This window comes from Oncorhynchus mykiss, chromosome 9, assembly GCF_013265735.2.
Source record: "Oncorhynchus mykiss isolate Arlee chromosome 9, USDA_OmykA_1.1, whole genome shotgun sequence".
Lineage (NCBI taxonomy): Eukaryota > Metazoa > Chordata > Actinopteri > Salmoniformes > Salmonidae > Oncorhynchus > Oncorhynchus mykiss.
This window is the reverse complement of record NC_048573.1, coordinates 49,573,009-49,599,667: the sequence shown is the minus strand read 5'-3', so window position 1 is coordinate 49,599,667 and position 26,659 is coordinate 49,573,009. Positions and strand designations below refer to the sequence as shown.

At 46.0% G+C, this 26,659-nt stretch overlaps 1 protein-coding gene across 5 annotated transcripts in view; it reads right to left on the bottom strand.

The window, feature by feature from the left end:
* Window positions 1-7,685: 7,685 nt before the first annotated feature.
* The window catches only part of si:ch211-218g4.2 (rho GTPase-activating protein 39), a 97,676-nt gene continuing 78,702 nt past the window's right edge, over window positions 7,686-26,659 (bottom strand). For all 5 annotated transcript variants that reach the window (XM_021616045.2, XM_021616046.2, XM_036988229.1 and 2 more), the window contains 7 exons: window positions 20,097-20,733; window positions 19,533-19,631; window positions 12,812-12,885; window positions 11,706-11,905; window positions 9,229-9,320; window positions 8,879-9,048; window positions 7,686-8,679 (listed from right to left, as the gene is read on the bottom strand). In XM_021616045.2, the coding sequence (XP_021471720.2) occupies window positions 8,485-8,679; window positions 8,879-9,048; window positions 9,229-9,320; window positions 11,706-11,905; window positions 12,812-12,885; window positions 19,533-19,631; window positions 20,097-20,733 (1,467 nt within the window). In that variant the 3' untranslated portion in view covers window positions 7,686-8,484. The remainder of the gene's footprint in view (window positions 8,680-8,878; window positions 9,049-9,228; window positions 9,321-11,705; window positions 11,906-12,811; window positions 12,886-19,532; window positions 19,632-20,096; window positions 20,734-26,659) is intronic.

Genomic DNA, 26,659 nt, shown 5'->3' with positions numbered 1-26,659 from the left:
CTCGCTCGTTTTCTGGAGGGTCTCCGCGCAGAGGTAAAGGATGAGATTCTCTCCCGGGAGGTTCCTTCCAGCGTGGATTCCTTGATTGAACTCGCTATTCGCATTGAGCGACGGGTTGATCTTCGTCACCGAGCTCGTGGAAAGGAGCTCGCGTTCTCCGTTGCCCCCCTCTCCGCATCACTACCATCTTCCTCTGCTGGCTCGGGTGCTGAGCCTATGCAGCTGGGAGGTATCCGCATCTCGACTAAAGAGAGGGAACGGAGAATCACCAACCGCCTCTGTCTCTATTGCGGTTCCGCTGGTCATTTTGCCACTTCATGTCCAGTAAAAGCCAGAGCTCATCAGTAAGCGGAGGGCTACTGGTGAGCGCTACTACTCCTGTCTCTCCTTCAAGATCCTGCACTACCTTGTCGGTCCATCTACGCTGGACCGGTTCGTCAGCTTCCTGCAGTGCCTTAATAGACTCTGGGGCGGAGGGCTGTTTTATGGACGAGACCTGGGCTCGGGAACATGACATTCCTCTCAGACAGTTAAGGGAGCCCACGGCCTTGTTCGCCTTGGATGGTAGTCCTCTCCCCAGGATTCAGCGTGAGACGCTACCTTTAACCCTCACTGTCTCTGGTAATCATAGCGAAACCATTTCTTTTTTATTTTTTCGTTCACCTTTTACACCTGTTGTTTTGGGCCATCCCTGGCTAGTTTGTCATAATCCTTCTATTAATTGGTCTAGTAATTCTATCCTCTCCTGGAACGTCTCTTGTCATGTGAAATGTTTAATGTCTGCTATCCCTCCTGTTTCCTCTGTCTCTTCTTCACAGGAGGAGCCTGGTGATTTGACAGGGGTGCCGGAGGAATATCACGATCTGCGCACGGTGTTCAGTCGGTCCAGGGCCACCTCTCTTCCTCCACACCGGTCGTATGATTGTAGTATTGATCTCCTTCCGGGAACCACTCCCCCCCGGGGTAGACTATACTCTCTGTCGGCTCCCGAACGTAAGGCTCTCAAAGATTATTTGTCTGTAGCTCTTGCCGCCGGTACCATAGTCCCCTCCTCCTCTCCCGCGGAGCGGGGTTTTTTTTTGTTAAGAAGAAGGACGGGTCCCTGCGCCCCTGCATAGATTATCGAGGGCTGAATGACATAACAGTGAAGAATCGTTATCCGCTTCCTCTTATGTCTTCAGCCTTCGAGATCCTGCAGGGAGCCAGGTTTTTCACTAAGTTGGACCTTCGTAACGCTTACCATCTCGTGCGCATCAGGGAGGGGGACGAGTGGAAGACGGCGTTTAACACTCCGTTAGGGCACTTTGAATACCGGGTTCTTCCTTTCGGCCTCGCTAACGCTCCAGCTGTCTTTCAGGCATTAGTCAATGATGTCCTGAGAGACATGCTGAACATCTTTGTTTTCGTTTACCTTGACGATATCCTGATTTTTTCACCGTCACTCCAGATTCATGTTCAGCACGTTCGACGTGTCCTCCAGCGCCTTTTAGAGAATTGTCTTTTTGTGAAGGCTGAGAAGTGCACTTTTCATGCCTCCTCCGTCACATTTCTCGGTTCTGTTATTTCCGCTGAAGGCATTAAGATGGATCCCGCTAAGGTCCAAGCTGTCATTGATTGGCCCGTCCCTAAGTCACGCGTCGAGCTGCAGCGCTTTCTCGGCTTCGCGAACTTCTATCGTCGTTTCATCCGTAATTTCGGTCAGGTGGCAGCTCCTCTCACAGCCCTTACTTCTGTCAAGACGTGCTTTAAGTGGTCCGTTTCCGCCCAGGGAGCTTTTGATCTCCTCAAGAATCGTTTTACATCCGCTCCTATCCTTGTTACACCTGACGTCTCTAGACAGTTCGTTGTCGAGGTTGACGCGTCAGAGGTGGGCGTGGGAGCCATTCTTTCTCAGCGCTCCCTCTCTGACGACAAGGTCCACCCTTGCGCGTATTTTTCTCATCGCCTGTCGCCGTCGGAACGTAACTATGATGTGGGAAACCGCGAACTGCTCGCCATCCGCTTAGCCCTAGGCGAATGGCGACAGTGGTTGGAGGGGGCGACCGTTCCTTTTGTCGTTTGGACTGACCATAGGAACCTTGAGTACATCCGTTCTGCCAAACGACTTAATGCGCGTCAGGCGCGCTGGGCGCTGTTTTTCGCTCGTTTCGAGTTCGTGATTTCTTATCGTCCGGGCTCTAAGAACACCAAGCCTGATGCTTTATCTCGTCTCTTCAGTTCTTCAGTAGCCTCCACTGACCCCGAGGGGATTCTCCCTGAGGGGCGTGTTGTCGGGTTGACTGTCTGGGGAATTGAGAGGCAGGTAAAGCAAGCACTCACTCAAACTCCGTCGCCGCGCGCTTGTCCCAGGAACCTTCTTTTCGTTCCCGTTCCTACTCGTCTGGCCGTTCTTCAGTGGGCTCACTCTGCCAAGTTAGCCGGCCACCCTGGCGTTCGGGGTACGCTTGCTTCCATTCGCCAGCGTTTTTGGTGGCCCACCCGGGAGCATGACACGCGTCGCTTCGTGGCTGCTTGTTCGGTCTGCGCGCAGACTAAGTCCGGTAACTCCCCTCCTGCCGGCCGTCTCAGGCCGCTTCCCATTCCCTCTCGACCGTGGTCTCACATCGCCTTAGATTTTGTCACCGGACTGCCTTCGTCAGCGGGGAAGACTGTTATTCTTACGGTTGTCGACAGGTTCTCTAAGGCGGCTCATTTTATTCCCCTTGCTAAGCTTCCTTCTGCTAAAGAGACGGCACAAATCATCATCGAGAATGTTTTCAGAATTCATGGCCTTCCGTCAGACGTCGTTTCGGACAGAGGTCCGCAATTCACGTCTCAATTTTGGAGGGAGTTTTGCCGTTTGATTGGGGCTTCCGTCAGTCTCTCTTCCGGCTTTCACCCCCAGTCTAACGGTCAAGCAGAACGGGCCAATCAGACTATTGGTCGCATCTTACGCAGTCTTTCTTTTCGCAACCCTGCGTCTTGGTCAGAACAGCTCCCCTGGGCAGAATACGCCCACAACTCGCTTCCTTCGTCTGCGACCGGGCTATCTCCTTTTCAGAGTAGCCTCGGGTACCAGCCTCCGCTGTTCTCATCTCAGTTCGCCGAGTCCAGCGTCCCCTCCGCTCAGGCTTTTGTCCAACGTTGCGAGCGCACCTGGAAGAGGGTCAGGTCTGCACTTTGCCGTTATAGGGCGCAGACTGTGAGGGCTGCTAATAAGCGTAGAACTAAGAGTCCTAGATATTGTCGCGGTCAGAGAGTTTGGCTCTCCACTCAGAACCTTCCCCTTAAGACCGCTTCTCGCAAGTTGACCCCGCGGTTCATTGGTCCGTTCCATATTTCCCAGATCATTAATCCTGTCGCAGTTCGACTTCTTCTTCCGCGATATCTTCGTCGCGTCCACCCGGTCTTCCATGTCTCCTGTGTCAAGCCCGTTCTTCGCGCCCCCGCTCGTCTTCCCCCCCCCCCCCCCCCATCCTTGTCGAGGGCGCACCCATCTACAGGGTCCGTAGGATTTTGGACATGCGTCCTCGGGGCCGTGGTCATCAGTACCTAGTAGATTGGGAGGGGTACGGTCCTGAGGAGAGGAGTTGGGTTCCCTCTCGGGACGTGCTGGACCGTGCGCTGATCGATGATTTCCTCCGTTGCCGCCAGGTTTCCTCCTCGAGTGCGCCAGGAGGCGCTCGGTGAGTGGGGGGGTACTGTCATGTATTGTCATGTTGTGTCTTGTTTCTGTCCTTTCCCTTCACCCTGTCTCCCTCTGCTGGTCGTTATTAGGTTACCTTTTCTCCCCCTCTTTCCCCCAGCTGTTCCTTGTCTCCTCCTAACTACCTCGTCACCCCTTTTCCCACCTGTTCCCTTTTTCCCTCTGATTAGTCCTCTATATCTCTCTCTGTTTTTGTTTCTGTCTTTGTCGGATTCTTGTTTGTGTTATTCATGCCTGAACCAGACTATCGTCATGTTTGCTGCAACCTTGTCCTGTCCTGTCGGAATCTGCCGGTCCATCTGAGCCTACGTTTGTTTTGTTATTAAAGAAGCTCTGTTTACGTTAATTCGCTTTTGGGTCCTCATTCACGCACCGTGACACTAATGTTTAGAGTTTGGGATAAATCCAGAATGGAAACCCCTATTTATTTCTAGCCACTATTCTGCATTAGGTGGGCAACATCAGGTGATAATGATTATTGCTAAGTAGGGCACCTTCCTGATAATATGGACCAATATATTATTGGGCTCATTTCCGGAGGGGGAAATTACATTTTAGATGTCAGCATCATTTTATTTTAATTAACTTCCGTGACCTGTTGTATGCTGTAATATGTGCTTTTGTCAGTGTCATATTACTTAGGCTAGTAAATTATATCACCCTCCACCTCCCAAATCCCAATTTAACCACTGATCATAAGTGTGTTATTTTAGATGTTATTTCCAGCCACTTCTCAATATAGTGTATTATAAGCAACTTCAAATATGTGCTTTTGTATTTTCCTTTGATTGTGTTTTAGTCACTGTGCTAGCTAGCAAATGAAATGGGCATTATGCAGAATTCATTAATGTTTTCAAATACTTTACAGAAAACATGTAGATAATTTGAGCTGTATCCTTGTGGAGTTGTGCATGCTTATGCTGTGCTTGCAGGTTGCAACAAACAAGGAACAAAAACAGCTGATGTGACAGAGACAGAGACACCAACAGTCAAAGTAACTCCTGTTTCACACACCAAAATCCAAGGCCCCCACACTACCTGGAATGTGACGGGGCCACACTGGCTCACCTCACGGAGAACCGACAGGAGAAAAGGTAAAGAACACCCATCCACTTTCTCTCCCTTTACTGAGGGTGATTTGGCCCTGCAACAATTGTGTCCTATACATAAACACCTACACTTAGAAAATACAGCTGAGCCTAAATTGCAGGTCTGCTTATCATGCTTACTTGGCCTCCTGCATACAACTGTCCAGAGGTTTGCTTTAACACGGAGATACCATGGCTGCTGTTGGGGTTGTGTTAACGTTTATTGCTTGTGGGCCACATACGTTCAGATGTGTCAGGGTCCGGGTGTGTTGGATGCAGTGAAACTACCATAGCACATAGATTTAATTGCATCCAGAACCAAATCCTGCGTAAGCGCTGGCCTCTAGCCATCTACTCAATGTTTCTGTTGGTCACAAAAAACTTGAACTGTGAAATGCATATTGATGTCAATGGGAGACAAAGGTTAAGAGTTAAATACTCATATCTATGCAAAATGAACACATTTTATTACTGTCCATGTGATTTTTTCAATCATTTCATGAAATAAATGCATCTGCAAAATCACAATCGCCATTGCTGTTTTTATTGTTTTTCAAACAGCATACCCCAAAGATCTGCAAGCATATTTACAACAATAGTCAATAGCATCCATCATGTGAGGACAGGGGATTAGAGATAGAAGTGCAATGGATGAGGTGCACACACATGTTGTAACTGTAACCACACACAGTGTAAACATCACACACCTAAGTTATTCTATCATCTCAACAACCACTATCAACACTCATTCCAAGGACGAAAAAAGATTGTGTCAAAGGTTAGGCTATTTATCAAATTGAAAAATTACACTGATGAGTTGCACCACGAGCATTTAAGTCAAATGAAGAGAATAATGACATTACTGTAGAATGGAACATTAGTTGATATTTTTTAACAATATGGTTGAATCATGTTATAACTAATTGGTTTGAACAATCAGTGACCAAAGACCATACTGCTATTCACATATCAAACTGAATATGTACAGCCGTCATCCACAGAAGAGCATAGGATGGAGACGAGTTAAACCAGAGCTTTGGAAGTTCAGTGCGTAAGAGTATGGGCTCTGTCCATGACATCGTCCTCCTTGTTCTGCATGCTCAGCATACAGTTGAAGTCGGAAGTTTACATACACCTTAGCCAAATACATTTAAACTCAGTTTTTCACAATTCCTGACATTTAATCCTAGTAAAAATTCCCTGTCTTACGTCAGATAGGATCACCACTTTATTTTAAGAATGTGAAATGTCCGAATAATAGTATAGAGAATGATTTATTTCAGCTTTATTTCTTCCATCCATGTTAATACTTGAATATTATTGTTTGTACAGATGAATGTGGTACCTTCAGGCATTTGGAAATTGCTCTCAAGGATGATCCAGACTTGTGGAGGTCTACAATTTTTTTTCTGAGGTCTTTTGTTTTTCCCATGATGTCAAGCAAAGAGGCACTGAGTTTGAAGGTAGGCCTTGAAATACATCCACAGGTACACCTCCAATTGAATCAAATGATGTCAATTAGCCTATCAGATGCTTCTAAAGCCATGACATCATTTTCTGGAATTTTCCAAGCTGTTTAATGGCACAGTCAACTTAGTGTATGTAAACTTCTGACCCACTGGAATTGTGACACAGTAAATTATAAGTGAAATAATCTGTCTGTAAACAATTGTTGGAAAAATGACTTGTGTCATGCACACAGTAGATGTCCTAACCGACTTGCCAAAACTATAGTTTGTTAACAAGAAATGTGTGGAGTGGTTGAAAAATGAGTTTTAATGACTCCAACCTAAGTGTATGTGAACTTCAACTGTATATCCCTGATGCACTCCCAGAAATACCAGCACTGTGCACCCTGCCCACCTCAGCACTGCCCCTGCTGGCTGGAGGTGATGGAAAGCTGGGTATATCCTCCAATGTGGCACTCAACCCTGGGGGTTTAGGTTTTCAAAAGATGAATAGTAAAGCAGAAATGGAGGCACAGAGTCACGGCCGCTGTAAAAGCTGTGACTGCAGAACCATCTAGCCTCCAGATACATTATTCTGGCTAAACACACCCTCTAATTTAGGGGCTCCAGCTTCCAGGAATTAGGGAGAGTGTGCTGTATGAACACAAGCTTCTCTATCTCTGATACCACACACACACACACACACACACACACACACACACACACACACACACACACACACACACACACACACACATGTACAGTCGATACACAAACACCCACACTGATGTGCAAAAACGTACATACACATGCACACAAACACACGCACGCACACACCCGCAAACACGGACAGCCTTGCAGCACAGAGCCCATCACTAAGATGAGGTAGACACAGAGAAAACATGTGGGGTACTTAAACCCAAACCCTGACAACACTGCTAAATATAACAGTGACAGCGTGGCCGTTAAGACAGCTGAAATATGGATTTTAAACCGTCTTCCCCTCATGAGGCACGAGATTTAGAGGAATAGGAAAGTCCTTGTTAGGCAATACTGTCTAAAAATAGTAAATCAGCTTGTGTTTTGTCTTAATGGTTTTCCTCCCAGTCTATGGCACTAATGTACCTCAGACCCTCAAACCACTGCCAGATGGCCCCTCCCTATGGCTCGCACTGTAAATTCACAACTGTTGGCGTGGGTGAGGCTTTAGCTACAGGCAGCGACAGCGCTCTCATTTTCTCCTGCATTCTTTTCCCCTGACCTGCTAATAGCTCAAATTTGCTTTTTTTACAAGCTCCATCAAAGGTATAATTGTGTTTCTCTGAACGGATGGGAAATAAGCCCACTGTAAGTGTCTGGAGTAAAACAGCTGAAAGTGCTACAAGAAATGCTCCTAATGATTTTAGTTCAAGACTGTATCTCTAACACATGTACACACATCTATGCCTTACTGATTGGGAATCATTTTTCCTGCTAGAGAAACTTTAATTCAGAAATAAATGTGGGGTTTTTTTACCTAGAGAGTGAACCTGTCTCTGAGGCCAGTGGAGAGGTCACGAGTAGCATAAACCTTTTTTGTCAACTCATCCTGCAGCTCTGTCAACCCAGACAGAATTCATATTAAATTAGTCAAAAAAGCATTCCAAATGAACTTAGAATGAGAAGGAAAACATTGCTTGAATACACTATTACAATAAAGGAAAGAGAATGGTGATAATACAGAGTGGGTTTCACCTCATTTTGTTATTTCAGAACACATGACGAAACATAATTCATGACCATAGCGTCAGATATGTATGTGGCACTCAAAGCAGGAAGTAATCCTTTAAAAACCCATATTTACAAATGAGATTTGTCTTGATTTCTCCCTGCACTCTGGCTTAATGTGCATCACAGTCTCCTATTGTGACTGCTCTTCATATGCTGAATCTCACGCCAGCACGGTCCAGTGTTTGGAGCAGAAACATGGGGAGATACATATAGTATGTACAGTATGTCCTGCAGTGTGCTTTAAAACTGATGAACAGTCTCCCATTACCATCACATGTGAGCTTGTCCCAAAGTCTCAAACGAGATGATTCAGAGCAGGAAATCTGTCTTGATTTCCAGTCACTTTCTGGGCAGTCCACTGTCTGTAGTCCTCATAATGTGGTGTTAGTGAACCAGAGAGAAGGTTGAGATGTGACATGTGTGAAGGAACAGCGGGCTTGTTGTGGGTGAGGTGGCAGTAGAGAGTGGTGTGAGCGGTCTAGAGGAGGCCTCCTCAGATGATGCCCTTGACAAAGCTGGTGTCCAGGTGAACAATGAGCATGCGTAAGAAGGACATCTCTTTCCGTGTGTTCTCAAAGATGATGCGCGGGTCATCCGACTGGCAGCGGAGACAGTTGGGAGCCATCACCATGGCCAGGTTGTTCACGTCCATCTTGGTCTTACTCACATTGACGGGCTGGGCAAACACCTGCAGGAGAGCGAGGGAGTGAGTTTAGGGCGAAAGTGAAGCTCAGAGACATTTATGTGGGGTTTGTTAATTCTGTTTATATTAAAACCTACAGGTATTATGTAGTTATAACTGCAAAACATACAAAGTGACAGATAAACCTGTAAAGAGAGAGAGCGATAGCGAGGGGAGACGAGAGGCCTATATGTAGGAGGGTTACCTGTAAGAAGTGTATAAAGTAGCAGAGCACCAGCCTGCTTAGCTCAGGCAGAGACTGCACCACACTGATCGCTGCCTCTGGATCCTCATAGTTACTGACGCACTGCTTATAGAAGGTCTGAGGGATGACTGGCTCCTCCAGCTCCCTGTACCACAGCTTCAGCAGAGACGCTAGAGGAGAGAGAAACACTCCCTTCAATACACAATGGTGTGCAGCCTGCACGATATACAGTAGTGTTTCCAGCCTTTACAACACATATTTGAAAAGAGGCAATAGAGAGTTGTTCTATTCAAGAAAGACATCAGCCAAGAGGAGAAATAGAGCCAGAACGACAGGGATTTTTTTCTTACCTGGGACGTTGGGGTCACCAAGGTTTTCTGGAATATTCCACTGATCCACCTGCAGCTTCAGTGCATTCACCTCGTCAATATCTCCAGGCACCCTGAGGGAAGAGACACACAGCAGATAGAAGTATAACAGGCGCTAGAGACTAGGAAGTAATAGCTTTATCTCCTATTTCAATATGACTGAATACTTGTATGAGAGTATTGACATTGTTCTTGGATTGTGGCATAGCCCCACTAGGTGGTGCAGCAACCCCGTTAAGCAGCCCAGGGACAACCACAGCATGACTTTAGCATGTTGCCAAGGTCTAGTCCACACATGGGGGATATGTGAACCCAGGTGGACATGGTTATGCAATACCATTTATATATAATTAGTATGAAAGTAATTTCATATCCGCAGACATGGACATAGCAGTGCTACACGTCCGGAGGTATCTATTACAAGGGAACTGATTGTGCCAAGAAGAAAAACCTAAGCAAAATCACAGAGCCACAAGGACAACATCAGTCATATCCCTGACACAGGGACCCATGTCTAGTAAAAATAAATAAACCCTGAAGCTAAATAAGTAAACAAAAATAAAGACAATCCTTCCATAGCATGGTTTTTAAAATAAACTGCCAGGGTAGATTTCCTGTCATTTTTCAAATCACACACCCGACAAAAGGGAGATGTGACTCATAAAATGAGAACGGGCTTAAAATAATTATGTGCACATTTGTTCATGTCAATCTCCTGTTTGTTCTATATACAGTCCACAATCTGTCAGTCTGTGATGAGAATTTAGACAAAGAGGAACAGAGATTGTGTGCAGATAAAACACTTGCGTCTAAACGTACTCCAATACAAACAGAATGGGAGAGAAAGGGGAAACTATACCCACTGTATTTACATTACACACGCATAAAACAATGTCTTTAATTACTGGATGCTGTTATCAAATCAAATCAAATGTATTTACATAGCCCTTCTTGCATCAGCTGATATCTCAAAGTGCTGTACAGAAACCAGGCCTAAAACTCCAAACAGCAAGCAATGCAGGTGTAGAAGCACAGTGGCTAGGAAAAACTCCCTAGATGTTATCTGAAGCATGACAGGGCAAGAGCTATATCTGGTGCATTTTCACTCTTTGCTATGTGAGAGGCATTTAGTCTGAATATGTATCATTTGGTAAAGTCAAACATATTAATGTTTGTTTGAACTACCATCTCTCTGGATGACCACCCAGTGTCAGTCTGAGCCAGACCGGGGAGGGGGGTCGTCAGAGCTGCAGACGTCTATATGGATGCCCCAGGAGAGAGTCTGAATCAGAGAGAACAGGGTGCAGTCCTCTCCTCTTCTCCACAGCCCAGTCAGTGAATGTTTAACGTCCCCAGGTTAACCAGATGGCTTGTTTGTTTACCAAAGCCCATAGGTCCTGAAGGGTATACCACAAAGCAGGATCAATGAGTTAGCACTAACTGGCCTAAGTGTTCTTACAATTAGGAAGATGAGCTTGAAATAGGAATGGGCTAATCGACTCCAAAAACACATATCTAAGTTTAGCTTTCTTAATGAACCAGAAAGTCAATAGTTATTTCTGGTTGGTCATCAAAATTAGCTGACTAACTCATTGATCCTGCTTTGTAGTATACCCCTTCAAGAGATGCTGTGTTTGTTTAAGTGATTTAACATGGACTCTTTCTCTTCTAATTTCAGGCTAACTTGCTCCCCTCCCGGCCAATGGGAGTCTCACACCTCGATCACACTGACAGTGTCATTGCGTTTTGGTACAGAAGTACATTCCTCTCCAATGGAACACTGTGATTGCATTGCAGCATTGTGTTGCAGAGGCAGTTGCAGGCAGAGCGTTCTGTGTGGTGGATACGTTGGATTTATCCAACTGTATGCGTAGACGGCTTGACAGAAATAGTAGCAGAAGGTGAATGATGAACTTTTGTTGCACACATACCAAGATGATGCTGCGAACCATTTTGCGCAATGATGCTGTAATGTGATAGAGGCTTTTGGCGGGTCCCGTAATGCTGCTGGCCTTGGGCTGGGACAGGAGTATCAGAACAGGAGCAGCCCTGACTGTACTGCTTTTTACTGATGAAGCAAAGCCTCTGACCCAGTCTTACGCCTAGATTCAATCCGGACCATGGAAGATCCGCGATATACCTTGATTGACATTTAAAGGTAATTTCCGATTGAGCCGACATAACCAGCGCTTACCGTGAATGTGGTCTCCCCGAATGCGGGAACATTACCTTTAAAACGTGCATAGCAGACAAAACAAGATCGGGTTGAATCTGTCCCTTATCCATGCCTGTCTTTCTTTACCCCCATAACATCACTTACCCCATACCTCAGAGGGATCCTCATCTGCAGAGACCGTTTCTGGTACCCTATGTTAATCCATTGCCACCAACATTGCCCCCTCCATCCTTCCACCCCTTCTGTCTGCAGCCCAGCCTGGTGTGCTGGTGTGACTACTCACCTGAAGATTCCCTCTGTCTGGGCCCCTCCCAGGGCCAGGACGTACTGGGACAGCTGCACCTGCACCCAGGGGAGCCTGCGCTCCGGGAACCGCTCACTCTGACGCTCCATGATCTCCTCCAGAGCACTGCCGAACAGGGAGGGGGTCACAATGGCTTTCCTCCCCTGGTCTAACTCCTCCAGGGTGGGCTTCCTTAGACCCTGTGAGAAGGAAAAAAATACATTAGAGTCTTCTGTAGACAGGACCTGACTCTAAGCACAGCTCTAGAACCACAAGTCTATTGATTAAGTTTAAAACTGGTTGAAAGCTGTCCCTAGCCCATTATCTAGGTAAGCTACTTGAGGCCCACTTGGAGTCTCTCACACTACTGTAACTTCCCTACAGTAATCACAGCTGAACTGTAGGTCAGTTCCCTTGTATACAGTAGAAGGAGACACCGGGCCATATTTAAAGCCCAGATTCCATCTCAGCAGCTCAGAGGGTTAAATATAACCCCCAGTAAAAGTGCTTGGCCTGGGGCTGCAGTAAGGCTGCAGTGTGCCGGCTGTGGGCAAGCTGATTACAGGGTGGGACACAGCAGAGGACAGGGTGGAGGTTGGGAGACTGTTGCTGCACTGATGGAGGGTTGGTTGGGGGGTGTGAGCTCAGACTTGAACCCCATCTTTAGCTCCACGTGTCCAAGTGGATGGGGAGAGAGCGGATGACGGAAGGGGGGGTTAAAAGGTTGTCGTAACCCCCCCACCTCAGTTTGGGTTTACAGATTAGTGCCTATTTTGCTGAGGACTCCTAAGGGCCCAGTGCGATGATTGCTAACATATGTGAGAGCTCCCAGAATGCTTCAGTCAGTGCCACGCTTCACGGCCGACACTAACCTCAGGGGCAACACTGACTCATTAAAACAATAGAAATGTTCCACTTCTCTTCGTCTGCTGGGAGGGTTGGAGTCCCAATATCCATTCAGATCATTAGAGTATAGAACTGCAGCAGAAAGTCTGGAAATGAAACCTCCATCCAGACCAGCAGTGAGAGATGGAGCAACCCCCTCTGTCCTTGTCTGACACCCCCTCCCTGGACCTTTTAATAGTGCTTTAGGATGACCTTCCTACCTTTTTGACCCCAGTGACGGCGACCTTCTGCAGCTTGCGATAGCAGTACTTGGCATAAGTGCTGATTGGCAGGCCTGGAGAGAGGGGAGATGACAGACATCATTACTGACCAATCCTGAGGCGGTAACACAATCCGTTGCTGTTTTCTATCTGCCTGCATGTCAACATCCTTAGTGTTGAGGCCGTATCACTTCTGTTCCACAGTGATAAAACCGACAGATCTTGTTACTAATGAATCATTAAAACCAAATCTGTCCACCGCAGGGCATTTTGGATATCAGCTCTGCATATTCCATGAGAATCGTGCCCAGCCAGCATGGAGTAATATAACCCAGCATATAGAGCTGTAGGGAACAGCTGTGCTTCAAGGTTAAAGCCACTGAGACGTCAAACACTGACCGCTGAACTATTACTAGTGCAAAGTATTACTATCACAGTTATTACTACTACTGTTACTGATGCACTATTGCTACTATCATTACGGAAACTGCATGTTTACTTGTTCCCCAATTGCTTCTATTTTTTACTGTAAATACTACTATTGTATATCAGGCCCATATAACAATATTAAGGCTGCATAGAATGAGCGACTGAGGCATTGGCCTACACATTTCGTTCTAACTGTGAGAACCAAAATGCATCTTGGCTACAGACGCTGGTAGTGAAAGATCCACATGACCCAGATTTATGGCAAACAGGTGAAAGCATGTCCTCAGCGACAAAACAGCCGCCGCGGTTTTGGCCGAGGGTAGATGAGTTGTGTTTTGAGAGACTACGAGATCTTGACGCTTTAAAAAAGGTTTTGTGATTATTGTCTTCTGTCATAAATCGAATGAATCACACAGAACTGACATGGTGGGAGAGGGAGGACTTTATTCTCACCCAAGACGGAAATGAGATGGATTTCAATGCCGAGGAAAAGTAATTCAAATCACAACCCAACTTTACTGCTTCATGAAACAACAGAGAGAGAAGGGTGCAAAGATATCATAGGGTCCTCATGGAGAAATGATTGATTCATTATTATTTCACCTTTATTTAACCAGGTAGGCCAGTTGAGAACAAGTTCTCATTTACAACTGCGACCTGGCCAAGATAAAGCAAAGCAGTTCGACACATACAACAACACAGAGTTACACATGGAGTAAACAAACATACAGTCAATAACACAGTAGAAAAAGTCTATATACAATGTGTGCAAATGAGATAAGATAAGGGAGGTAAGGCAATAAATAGGCCATGGTGGCGAAGTAATTACAATATAGCAATTAAACACTGGAATGGTAGATGTGCAGAAGATGAATGTGCAAGTAGAGATACTGGGGCACAAAGGAGAAAATAAGTGAGGAATGAGGAAATTAGGAAAGGAGGAGGCAGAGACTAGGAGAGGGGGAGAAAGAGGAATACTATGACCAAGGAGGAACCTTCATCAGCCCGAACAGGCCCTACTGTTACTATAGCACTGCATCGTTTTAGAAGAGTAGACACCAGAATTCATACTACTGGGTCATTCACCTCAGAGCACAGCTGTGAGGCCACAGGGATAGTCAGAGAGGTGACGGGTCACACAGGACAAACCTGATGACCTCAGTCCAGAACAAATCCTTTCACTTCTCCTCTTCTAGCCGTGTTTACAGTGTTGTCAACATGTTCAAACATAGTGGGTGTAGTGCTTTGTAACAGAAACGGAGAAAGGGAAAGTTGTATACGAGTTGTTTCAAGAGAAGTTCTCTTTCATCTGTAAAAACACATGTTTAAGAGGCAGGGCAGTCATTTCACAAGGCCCCGTCTCTGATCTCTGACTCGGTGCTGCAGGACTGCAGGACACACACATCGCTCTGGCTCAGGACTGCTGCTGGACTGCAGCACACACACATTGCTTTGGCTCAGGACTGCTGCTGAGACTGCAGCACACAGACATCGCTCTGACTCAGGACTGCTGCTGGACTGCAGCACACACACATCGCTCTGGCTCAGGACTGCTGCTGGACTGCAGCATACACATCGCTCTGGCTCAGGACTGCTGCTGGACTGCAGCACACACACATCGCTCTGGCTCAGGACTGCTGCTGGGACTGCAGGACACACACATCGCTCTGGCTCAGGACTGCTGCTGGGACTGCAGGACACACACATCGCTCTGGCTCAGGACTGCTGCTGGGACTGCTGCTACAACCCCAGGTCCTTTCTTTCTTCCCTACAGTATTCTCTTTAGCTCCCTCGTCTTCTCTTCTCCTCTCATCCTCTTTTATTCACTTCCCACTGGGTACAGACGCCAGTTCCATGTTTAGTTTTGATTGACATTTGGTTGAGTTGTCAGCTAACGTGAATTCAGAGTGAAATCAACAACAACAAAAATCTACCCTTAAAATCACAACCCAACTTTACTGCTTCATGAAACAACAGAGAGAGAAGGGTGCAAAGATATCATAGGGTCCTCATGGAGAAATGATTGATTCATTATTACTGTAAATACACAGCTGTGATTCTGGTAAAACGTTGTGTGGAAAAAAAGAGTTCCCTTACGTTGATGATGACTTGCAAGCCCAATCAATTTTCCACATTGATTCAACATCATCACACTGCATGTTTTTCTTGGAATGGAGTGAAACCAACATTGATTCAACCAGTTTTTGTCCTCACTCCTCTCCTCTGCCCCTCCCAATCTTGAATGTATTATCCTCTCCTCTGATTGTTGCTGTGGCATACTACTCATCCATTCTCCTTCTTCCTGATCATTCCGTCCTTCTCCTGTTTTGTGTTAGTGTTGGAATGACAAGCATGTGGGAGCGGTGGACTGATTTCCCCTCTATGCCAGGTGATATTACTGAGGCACATAGCCCAGGCAGCATAGAGGGCTAGCTGGCATGAACACCACTGTTAAGACCCATAGTTCTAAAAGAGAGTAGCCTGTGTTGATTTTACAAGGGCTCCCGAGTGGCACAGCGGTCTAAGGCACTACATCTCAGTGTTAGAGGCATCACTACAGAACCTGGTTTGATCCCGGGCTGTATCACAACAGGACGTGATCAGGAGTACCATAGGGTGGTGCACAATTGGCCCAGCGCTGTCCGGGTTATGGGAGGGTTTGGCCTGGGTAGGTTGTTATTGTAAAATAATAATTTGTTCTTAACTGATTTGCCTAGACAATATTAAATAAAAATAAACACTTCCTGGTGGGTGTAATACCTGTATAATACCACAAGGAAAGAGAGAGAGAGAGAGAGAAAGAGAGAGAGAGAAAGAGAGATGGATGGATGTGTATGTATGCATGCATGCATGCATGCATAAAAGACAAAGGGAGAAATAGACGTGGGGGATGGGGGGTATCTATAAAGCAGGTGACAGAAAAGAACAACGGTCTCTTCATTCCTCTCCACTAGCAGCCTGTTTGTGCCTGTGGCCTGAGCCTCAGCTTAGTGTCCAATGCTAAACAGGGACAGCCAGGGCCAGAGAAAAAACGATAGAGAAAATGTAAAGAGAGTATTTGCATACAAATAAGTGTTGGTGCCAACCTTTAATCCTCCACAGAGAGGAGAAGAGGCCCCAACCACCCCACTCCTATAGCCCACGCTCCCCCTTCACTGGGAGTGTCTTTCCCAGGACAGCCCACTGCTGCCACCACAATGCCTGGCTGCACAGGCCTCCCCAGCCATTGTCAGCCACACGCTCTTAAACGTGCCACAGAGAAGTCGGGCACTACCTAAACAAACCTTCTACGCCCTCTTTCTCTTCTTTTGATGAAGAGCTGGATCTGAGGCCCCAAACTGCTGCCCAGAACAATGCCCACTCAGCAGCCTGGGCCCGGAGAGGCAGCTGCTGAAGCCCATAAAGACGCCACCTCCCTCCCGTCAGGACATCCCTACGACCGTCCCCATCAAACCCCTCCCCCCTTCATCTCTACCTGGACTTGAGCCCATATCAGATATCATCATATCTGTTGTAGACTGGGTTCTGGATCACAGGAAGCTGGATCATTTGTCCAGTGCCCCATATCTGTAAAAGAGTATGGATCACCCAACCCTCCAGTACAAACAAACAGTCTCCCACAGACAGTAGGTCCTCTGTCCTCGATGCCAACACTCCATAGCGGATGTGGAGTATGACTAACTGGTTTCTACTGCAGTGCGGGGAGTGAGTCAACAACCATCTCAATTCTCTTCACCTCTCCCATGCGCTATAGTCTCGTTGATGATGTAGTGCAGTGAGTCGACTCTCTCTGTCACAGTACTAGTACAGCTGGTAGCAGTGCTGCGGATAACTGTGTGATGTGGTCTGGTGTCTGAGGCTGGGTCTTGGTGTGGAAGACGCGGTGCGTTTGGCCTCGGGGCAGAACGCTGCATCATGAGAGGGGCCCGGATGCTGGGACACAGCTGTGAGGAGCCATCTGATTGGTCAAATGAATCCTCAGAATCAAACAACATCAACAGGAATGTCATGACACACAGAGAGCTGGGGTGAGTCAGAGTACGTCACTGATTGACTATGCCGAGAGTGCTGCTAGCTGTAGAACAATTACACGGGCATAATGAAAGTAGCTGTGGTCTGTAGCAGGAAGCACACTCACCCAACAACTTCTTTATAACAAACAGCTACTGTTTACTTATACTTCTGCTACAGTTGAAGTCAGAAGTTTACATACACCTTAGCCAAATACATTTCAACTCAGTTGTTCACAATTCCTGACATTTAATCCTAGTAAAAAGTCCCTGTTTTACGTCAGTTAGGATCACCAATTTATTTTAATAATGTGAAATGTTAGAATAATAGTAGAGCGAATGATTTATTTCAGCTTTTATTTCTTTCATCACATTCCCATTGGGTTTGAAGTTTACATACACTCAATTAGTATTTGGGAGCATTGCCTTTAAATTGTTGAACTTGGGTCAAACATTTTGTAGGCCTCCTTGCCTCCTTGCTCCTTGCTCGCACATGCTTTTTCAGTTCTACCCAAAAATGTTCTATAGGATTGAGGTCAGGTCTTTGTGATGGCCACTCCAATAACTTGACTTTGTTGTCCTTAAGCCATTTTGCCACAACTTTGGAAGTATGCTTGGGATCAAATGGAAGACCCATTTGCGACCAAGCTTCAACTTCCTGACTGATGTCTTGAGATGTTGCCTCAATATATCCACGTAATTTTCCTCCCTCATGATGCCATCTATTTTGTGAAGTGCACCAGTCCCTCCTGCAGCAAAGCACCCCCACAACACGATGCTGCCACCCCAGTGCTTTACAGTTTGGATGGTGTACTTTGGCTTGCAAGCCTCTACCTTTTTCCTCCAAACATAACGATGGTCATTATGGCCAAACAGTTCTATTTTTGTTTCATCAGACCAGAGGACATTTCTCCAAAAAGTATGATCTTTGTCCCATGTGCAGTTGCAAACCGTAGTCTGGCTTTCTTATGGTGGTTTTGGAGCAGTGGCTTCTTCCTTGCTGAGCGGCCTTTCAGGTGATGTCGACATAGATCTTGTTTTACCTCCAGCATCTTCACAAGGTCCTTTGCTGTTGTTCTGGGATTGATTTGCACTTTTCACACCAAAGTACGTTCATCTCTAGGAGACAGAACGCGTCTCCTTCCTGAGCAGTATGACGGCTGCGTGGTCCCATGGTGTTAATACTTGCATACTATGGTTTGTACAGATGAATGTGGTACCTTCAGGTGTTTGGAAATTGCTCCCAAGGGTGAACCAGACTTGTGGAAGTCTACAATTTTTTTCCGGAGGTCTTGGCTGATTTCTTTTGATTTTCCCATGATGTCAAGCAAAGAGGCACTGAGTTTGAAGGTAGGTCTTGAAATACATCCACAGGTACACCTCCAATTGACTCAAATGATGTCAATTAGCCTATCAGAAGCTTTGAAAGCCATGACATCATTTTCTGGAATTTTCCAAGCTGTTCAAGGCACAGTCAACTTAGTGTAAGTAAACTTCTGACCCACTGGAATGGTGATATAGTGAATTATAAGTGAAATAATCTGTCTGTAAACAATTGTTGAAAAAATTACTTGTGTCGTGCACAAAGTAGATGTCCTAACCGACTTGCAAAAACTATAGTTTGTTAACAAGACATTTGTGGAGTGGTTGAAAAACGAGTTTTAACGACTCCAACCTAAGTGTGTGTAAACTTCCGACTTCAACTGTATATACATTTTATGGACACAATGTATTTTACAATAGTTCTCTTTTGTTTGTTTTTAGTCCCATCGTTCAGCTACCCTCAACCCCGTTCAGCTACCCTCAACTCCGTTCAGCTACCCTCAACCCCGTTCAGCTACCCTCAAACCCTCCCATCTATCTCTGAAGACCACACAATTTTTCAACTGTGCTGTGATGTTTCTCAAAAGTTCTGAACCGTTCTATTCTTCACTGTTCTTTAGGCCAGAGGGTTAGGAGGAGACAGGGCCAGGGAGGACGACTGGCAGCGTGTGCTAGCCAGCTCAGCCGGGCAACAGAGATACAGCACAGAGGGAAACAGGACACCCTGGCACTTGGATCTCATCAAGGCTCCTTTGTGTGGTTCTGCTACTCTCATTTAAAAAGCGTTGTGGTGATGCAAATGTGTGCAATACCTTCAACGATCAATCTCATATAGAAAAAGAGCTAGTTAATCTCTCCTGTGAGTGTGTCAGTTCTAAGAGGGTGACACTGTGGGTTTAATCCTCCCTCTCAATTTTTCTCCTGTATGAATGAACAAGTGTTGCCGTAGTGAAACTCACCCTCCTCTTCTTCCTCCTCATTGTTCTGCTTCCTCTTCTTCCGGGACTTTGAATTCTTCTTGTTCTTCATGTCCTGTTGTTCCATAATGTGCTGCATGACTGTAAGTGGCAAACACGGCGGAAAGTCAAAACGTTATTTGATTAAAGATTTATCGCAATAACTCTTCTCCGTGTGTAGATCTGAAAAACAGATGACGGTGTTTTGTGCTGGGCTCTCTCAACTTTGACCTTACTCCCCCTCCTTTTTTTTTTTCTCTTCTCTCACTTTTCCAGTGCTGCATCCTGTTTGATCTGGCCTGAATCCCAGATAATAATAGCTGGAAAACCAATATCAACTGGCTGTTTTTGACCACATGAGAATACCGGAAACACAAACACACCTCTGGATGCATTCTAGTCTAATCAAACAAATCGTATTTACCCCCAAAACACCAAAAATCCGCAGCCACAGGAAACAAAAACCTTCACCAACCCACAACCAATGGTAAACACAGAAAAACATTCATAGATTTATATAAACAGAAAAAAAAACATTTTATCAATAGAAGCGGTGTTGCCACTCACTCTTCTTGTCGTTGGAGGGCTCTAGATGTCTCTGAATGTACCCCTCCAGGTAGCGTCTGAACTTGGGTGAGGGGGAGAAGAAGGCCAGGCTGATGGCCATGAGTTCCCAGCCGGCCTCCAGGCTTCTCAGGTTCAGGTTGTCAGTGGTCTGTCTGACCAGCTGGACGTACAACTCGTCCCTCAGGCCCTGCATGCCCCAGCACTTAGTGACCACCAGCAGGGCAGCGTGACGGCGCTCCAGCCGGGCTGGACGGTCCCCCATGTAGGCCTGGACCAGTTTGAACATCTCACAGGCCTCCTTCTTGACTGTGCGGTCGCTGGTGATCAGCATGGGCTTCTTAATGGAGCCCCTGTTCCAGGAGAGCATGTTGGAGATGGAGACGCGGCGGCGGAACAGGCCCTGAGTGTGTTGGTTCAGGTTCTTACTGGCCCAGTCCACCATGTTGGCGTCTGGAGGAGGTTTGCAGAGGGTGGTGTAAGGGTACTGGTAACCCATACCTCCTTTTCCACCTCCCCCACCTTCTCCTCTGTCTCCAGTCACGATAACTCTATGGGGGGAACCCCGGGTGCCCCCGTGACCATTACCTCCCCCGTGTGATGAGGACTCGGACTGGGCCTTGGATTCCAGTGTTCCTGCCTGGAGAAGAAAACAGAGGGAGAGAGGGAAGGAGAGGAAGATTCAAGGCATAGACAAACGCTACAGCTGGAATCCTATGTGAATTACTGTTTGTTGATGGTATGTGTCTGATGCTGCAAAGGTTTGTAGAGCATGTGCATTATGGTGTGTGTGTGTGTGTGTGTGTGTGTGTGTGTGTGTGTGTGTGTGTGTGTGTGTGTGTGTGTGTGTGCGTACTGTAGGATCCGTTTACTCATTCCCCCTCAGAGTAGAACCTGGAATCACTCACACAGATCCCACTCCAGAAATAGGTGACCCAATATGGAAATCGCATCAAAACACATACGGTAACATAACATCCATCCCCCACTCACTGTATTCTTCTCGTGTCTGCTTCCCTTCCCTCAAGCCAAAACACTCCCACTGCCACTGGGTCTTTATTAAACTACTTTCACTAATCTAATAATATGATATCAATTTGTCCACTTTATGCAATGAATCATGTCAAATCCCCGATGGCTACCATGGTTCTCCCACTCTGGAACATCCAGTTCATTCAAACCCAATCATAACAATACTGAGTCTTCCTCTGAACCAACACTAATGTGTCACCAAAGTCTTCGTCAGACTCAATTACACGGCCCAAAGAAGAACAAACTGTAATAACCAACAATAACCTTGACATATGGGCTTTGCATTCACATTCTTCCTATGATGTCATATTTACAATGTAATACCACACTATAGCAGAAGTCTGGCAGATCTGTTAAACAGATACCAGGGGTTTCATTAACGTTCTGGCAGAGCTGTGTGGGTAGGGTCTAGGGATGGTTACCCCCGTTTTACAGACCGGCCCTAACAGACATACATCCCCATGTAGTACGGCCTTCATAATGTGGTCGTATTAAAAACAAAAGCCGCATGAGAATGTTTTCAGCGGTGCAGTAAACTATACAGAATGGTGATATGAACCATGTGGGCTGTCGGTCAGCAGTATAACTGGTGTATTTTTCCATAGCCCAGGTCCACAGCTTTCCAACCCTAACCCCCTCAGCAGGTCTGGAGCTCCTCTACGACCCGCTAACGCCAACAAAGCCTTTCTCCAAACCCACATCATTTGTATTCATCGCACAGTATAAAACACGGCCATGGAGGTACCAGTCACAAATAAGTCTAAGCTGAAAACAGAGGTCTTAGTGGCCAATGCTGAATTTCCATGATGTAACCATATCGAAGTGGCTGGTTAAACAGGCTCAGATGAAGATTTAAAAAAAAGGGGTTGTGTAAGGCTTGTTAGCTGGGTAATTAAGCGCGAGGGAGGCCTGCGGGAATTACTGGGTGCCAAACCATCAGTCCTCGGAGGGGACACAAGATGAAGACTTTCTGGCTTTGGCCACGCAACATTGGCCTTAACCTCTCTCTCTCTCTCTCTCTCTCTCCTCCCCCTCTTTATTTCCCAACAATCCATTCCCTTTCACTCAAACGGCTGCATCTGCTGCCTGTCACAGGTATTCATAGTGCTTTGAGATCCATCAATCCCTTCTTCCTCTCTCTTTCCATCTCTCATGTAATTCATCTTCCTCATTTAGTCCACTACCTCTCACTCTTATTTCCTCTGCCTCTGTTTGTTCCAGATGGCTCTCAGTGTCTAGTCTTCCTGGTCAGTGTGTGTGTGTGTGTGTGTGTGGTGTCCTGTGTGGTGTGACGGGGCTCAGCAGTGTCCTGGCCATCACAGTGTCCTCTCCCAGACTAGGTTGCAGACAGCAGGGTAAGATACTGCTCCTCAGGCACATTTAGGGTCAGGGCAAGCAGGGGCACCTTCAAACCAGGCACAGCTAGCCAGGGACAGTGGAAAACACTCACAAGTTACACAGACAAGAGAGAGTTTGGCCTAACTTGTTTGGACAGGTTCCCAAAGCTCCAGAAATGAGGACGCCCAGTCTTAACGCCACATTTCCCACAAATTGTGTTCAAATAAATCCTGGTTAACTGTGTTAGTTTTTACATTAGTGTTTGTACAAAAGAACCACTATTACAGACCAATCCTGCTAATTACTGATGTCGGGTTATTTAGGACCCTCTTCGTACTTCCATTCCCGACCGGCATTCTTGCTGGAGGCCTTCGGGAGAGTAATTTCCATGGGGGTTAAGTCAGGCTCCATGTACTACAGTGAATGATATGGCTTCTGTGGGCTTGAACCACATTTCAGTAAAGCCAATGCAACCGACATGCACACAGCACTCAGCTCCCAGTCTCCCTGTACAGCACAGGCTGCCTCTGCCAAGTTACTCTCCCACACACCTGACAATGAACCGTGAAACACGCGTACGTTACTTCTATATGAGTGTGTGTTCATCTGCATAACGTAGGAGTTTCATATAGGAGCCCATCGGAGCACTTGGTACATGCACACACCCATAAGACAAGCCTGCTTTCAGATCGGAGGATTCAAGATGGCCATCACTTTCAGTTTTGACAGTCAGTAACTTAACCCCTCGCTGGAGACTTACTATACCAAGACATAAGTATACATACCCAGTAAAAGTGTACAAGACGAGTCTACAACTTAGAAGTGCCTGCAGTATTGTAAATCATGAATGTAAGTGATCCCATTTCTAGGCATGATATTATCCCCAGTGAACCAGAGCAATGAGCCATAAATCTAGGACTCTGGTGCCTTTGTAGTGGTTGCTGGGCTGGGCTGTATCCACACGAATTACTCTGTTCCTCCCAGCCAGTAACCAGCCTGGTGGAGACTGGGACTGCCTGGACCTTCTCCCCAATGCTTATTGTCTGAGAAAAAAATAAACGCTTCCCCTCGAAAACGAGGGATTGGTTTAATTTCTGCTGCCAGAAACTTTTTCCCCTTTATGCAATAAAAATAGTCCTGGAATGAAACCAACAATTCTAATAAGGTCGTCCAGATCGAGTTAAAAAAAATTAAATGAAACATTTAGTAAGGGTGCGTTTTATTGAACAGAGGAGAGTTTAGAGTATGCACCAGTTGTCGAGTGATGTGACCCAGCTGGGATAGTGGATGGATGAATGGGGTTGGAGCTAGCATGACCCCCGCTAAGCGCTAGTGTGGGAAAATAAGTCTCAAATACTCAGCTTGAATGAGTCACCAACAACACACTGCTGACAAACAGAGGCAGTTAACCTCCATCCCACCGCCTACAGTAACAGTACTGCTCTGATTAATGCTCTGAAGCAAAGATACACAGTCCCCAAGCCCAGCGCAACACAACACACACTGCAGCCAGGATAAGATCTGTTGAGACATGGAAGAACAGTGTTATGTTTCCCACTCTCTGTGTCATCTCCTCTATCTGACCGTATCGAGTATACAGACTCTTCCCATCTCTTCCTTCTACCTGGGTGGTTGGTGGCCATTCTTTTCATTGAACTGCATGATACAATCTCGCCATACACACACACACACATTTTACACCAGTGATGGTCCTCCGGTCTAGTCTGGTGGATGCAGGCAGGGTACGTTGTTTGGTACTCACCACTTTCCACTCTGCAGGGTGACCTAGTTTCTGTCGTGTTCAGTAACGATCCCACTGTTCAGTGTTTCTGTCCCCATACTGTTTCTCATCTCACTCGTCATCTCTCTGACTCACTGACCCAGCCAAACATGATCCTGCTCCTCTGAAGCACTCCACTGGCATGAGACCCTGCAAGTCTATCACTGACTCACCTGAGAGATGCTGAGAGCAGAAAATAATCTCTACCTCTGTATCTCTCTTTTCCTCTGCCTCTCTGTCACTCTCTCTGTCTTCTCCTCTCGTTCCCTCTTCAGGAGAGCTTCTCCAGGCATGCAGTGTTCCCTTGGTGGAGGTGACGAAGCCACCTTATGGATGGCACTTTGCGTGGGGGAGCGGAGCGCTCAGCCACCCCCATCAAAGCTCCTTTATTTTTCCTGTCTGCCGCAAATGTGTAATCAGCCTGGGTGAGTCCTTGCTCTCTTTTTAGTTCGTACAGACAGGCTGTGCTGTTCAGAGTCACTGCAGAAGAGCGGGCCTACAAGTTATGGGGGTGGATGTGGTTTGAGTTGATAAAGCCTTTGACAAAAACATCTCTCTGCCTATGTATCCAGGCACACTGAGAAACTAGGCTAACCCAAATCAAAACACACACGCACACTGCGAAGCGTGGGTTGGCTCATAACCCACAGTCCCCTGCGGTCATATCCGCAGGGCGGGATTAGGGTCATTAAATATTGTGTGGATGAAGGGCGGGTAGGTGTCGGGCGTGTTGAATAAAGAGAAAACAATACCTTAACAAAAATCCATAAATGTATAAAAAATTATAAATGTATCATTCTTGTGCAATTTCTATCTATAGGTTACATTCAGGTATTTAGGCTATCTGGCACAAGCCTAAGCTTTAAGGCCTAACTCTACGCCAAATAGCCTACACGCCAATCTCCACATGCTTATGGAAACGTACAGAATCGTTAACTTCAAATCAAAGCTTATTTGTCATGTGCGCCGAATACAACATTTCACCTTACAGTGAAATGCTTACTTACAGCTAAGTAAAGAAATAAAACAACAGTAAAAAGACATTTGAAAAGAAGAGTAGCAAGGCTATATACAGACACAGGTTAGTCAGGCTTATTGAGGTAGTATGTACATGTAGATACTAGATATGGTTAAAGTGACTAGGCATATATGATGAACAGAGAGTAGCAGTAGCGTAAAAAGGACAATGTCAGAGTTTAATTCAATAAGAGAAAAGCTGCGAAATGGAGAGTTGGAAATAAAGAGAAGGGAGGGCCAGAACTGTAATGTTTGGGTAAGATGTGGTGAAGTGGTAGAATAGGATGAAAGCAGTATGTGTGATGATTGTGCGATGATTGTGTGATGATTGTGAGGCGATGGGGACTTCAAATAGGCCTATGGCACGTCAAGGGAACTGTAGTCTGCTGTTCAGATGAGTTATATAGAAACTGTAGGTCTATAGCCATCTTACATAGCCTTCAAGTTACCTCTTGCTGAATCAAGCATTTCTTGCTGTAAAATGATATGTCTAACGACGGAGAGGAGAGGCACCACCGCCGAAGTTGGTGCCTCTCCGTGTTCGGGCGGCGTTCGGCGGTCGTCGTCACCGGCTTTCTAGCCGCCACCGATCTACGTTTCTTTTTCTATTTTGTTTTGTCTTGATTGTACACACCTGGTTCCCATTACGTTAATATTATTTCCCCTAATTAACCCTCTGGTTCCCAATATGTTTTGTGCGTGTTTGTTCCTTGTTGAGTCTTAGACTGCTTGTGTTATGGTGTGTTTTCCCTGCGTGGAATTTATGGTTGTTTCTTTTTCGAGTTAAAGTGCGTCCTGTAACACAGGACACAGAATAAGCCGTCCTCATCTCTGCACACGGACACCTGACACTGATAGTATTTCAACCACATAAAATATGCATCTAAGCCAAACTGAAATCTTCTCAGAAACATGATGGTCGTTTTCACTTCTTTTTATTTCCTTACACCCATCAAACTGATGTCATTTGGAAATTTTTCACAGAAAATCTATAGATATATATATTTTTTGGGGGGTTGAGTTATTGTATTTTACTCCCTAAACGTCTTTGCTCCGCGGAAGAAGCAGCGATGACAGAGAACTTCACCAATGTCATCATCATTCTAGCCATTTATGATATTATTCTGTTGACCAAGGTTTTGTTTAGTCTTCTAGGGCATTTAATAATGACAGAACAGAAGCGGCATTTATCTAATTATAGACAAGTTGACTAACAAATAGCCTACCAAAATGTTGGGAATTACAAGCAGAAACATATCTAAATCTGGCAGAAAAATCCTCCACCCTCGTCCCAAAAAATGTCTCCAACTGTAGTCTAAAACGCATGTTCTAAATTAGAGTGTTATAGGGTCAGCTATGGGCCTCAGATGTTCACTTCATCACATATAGTCGTCGCATG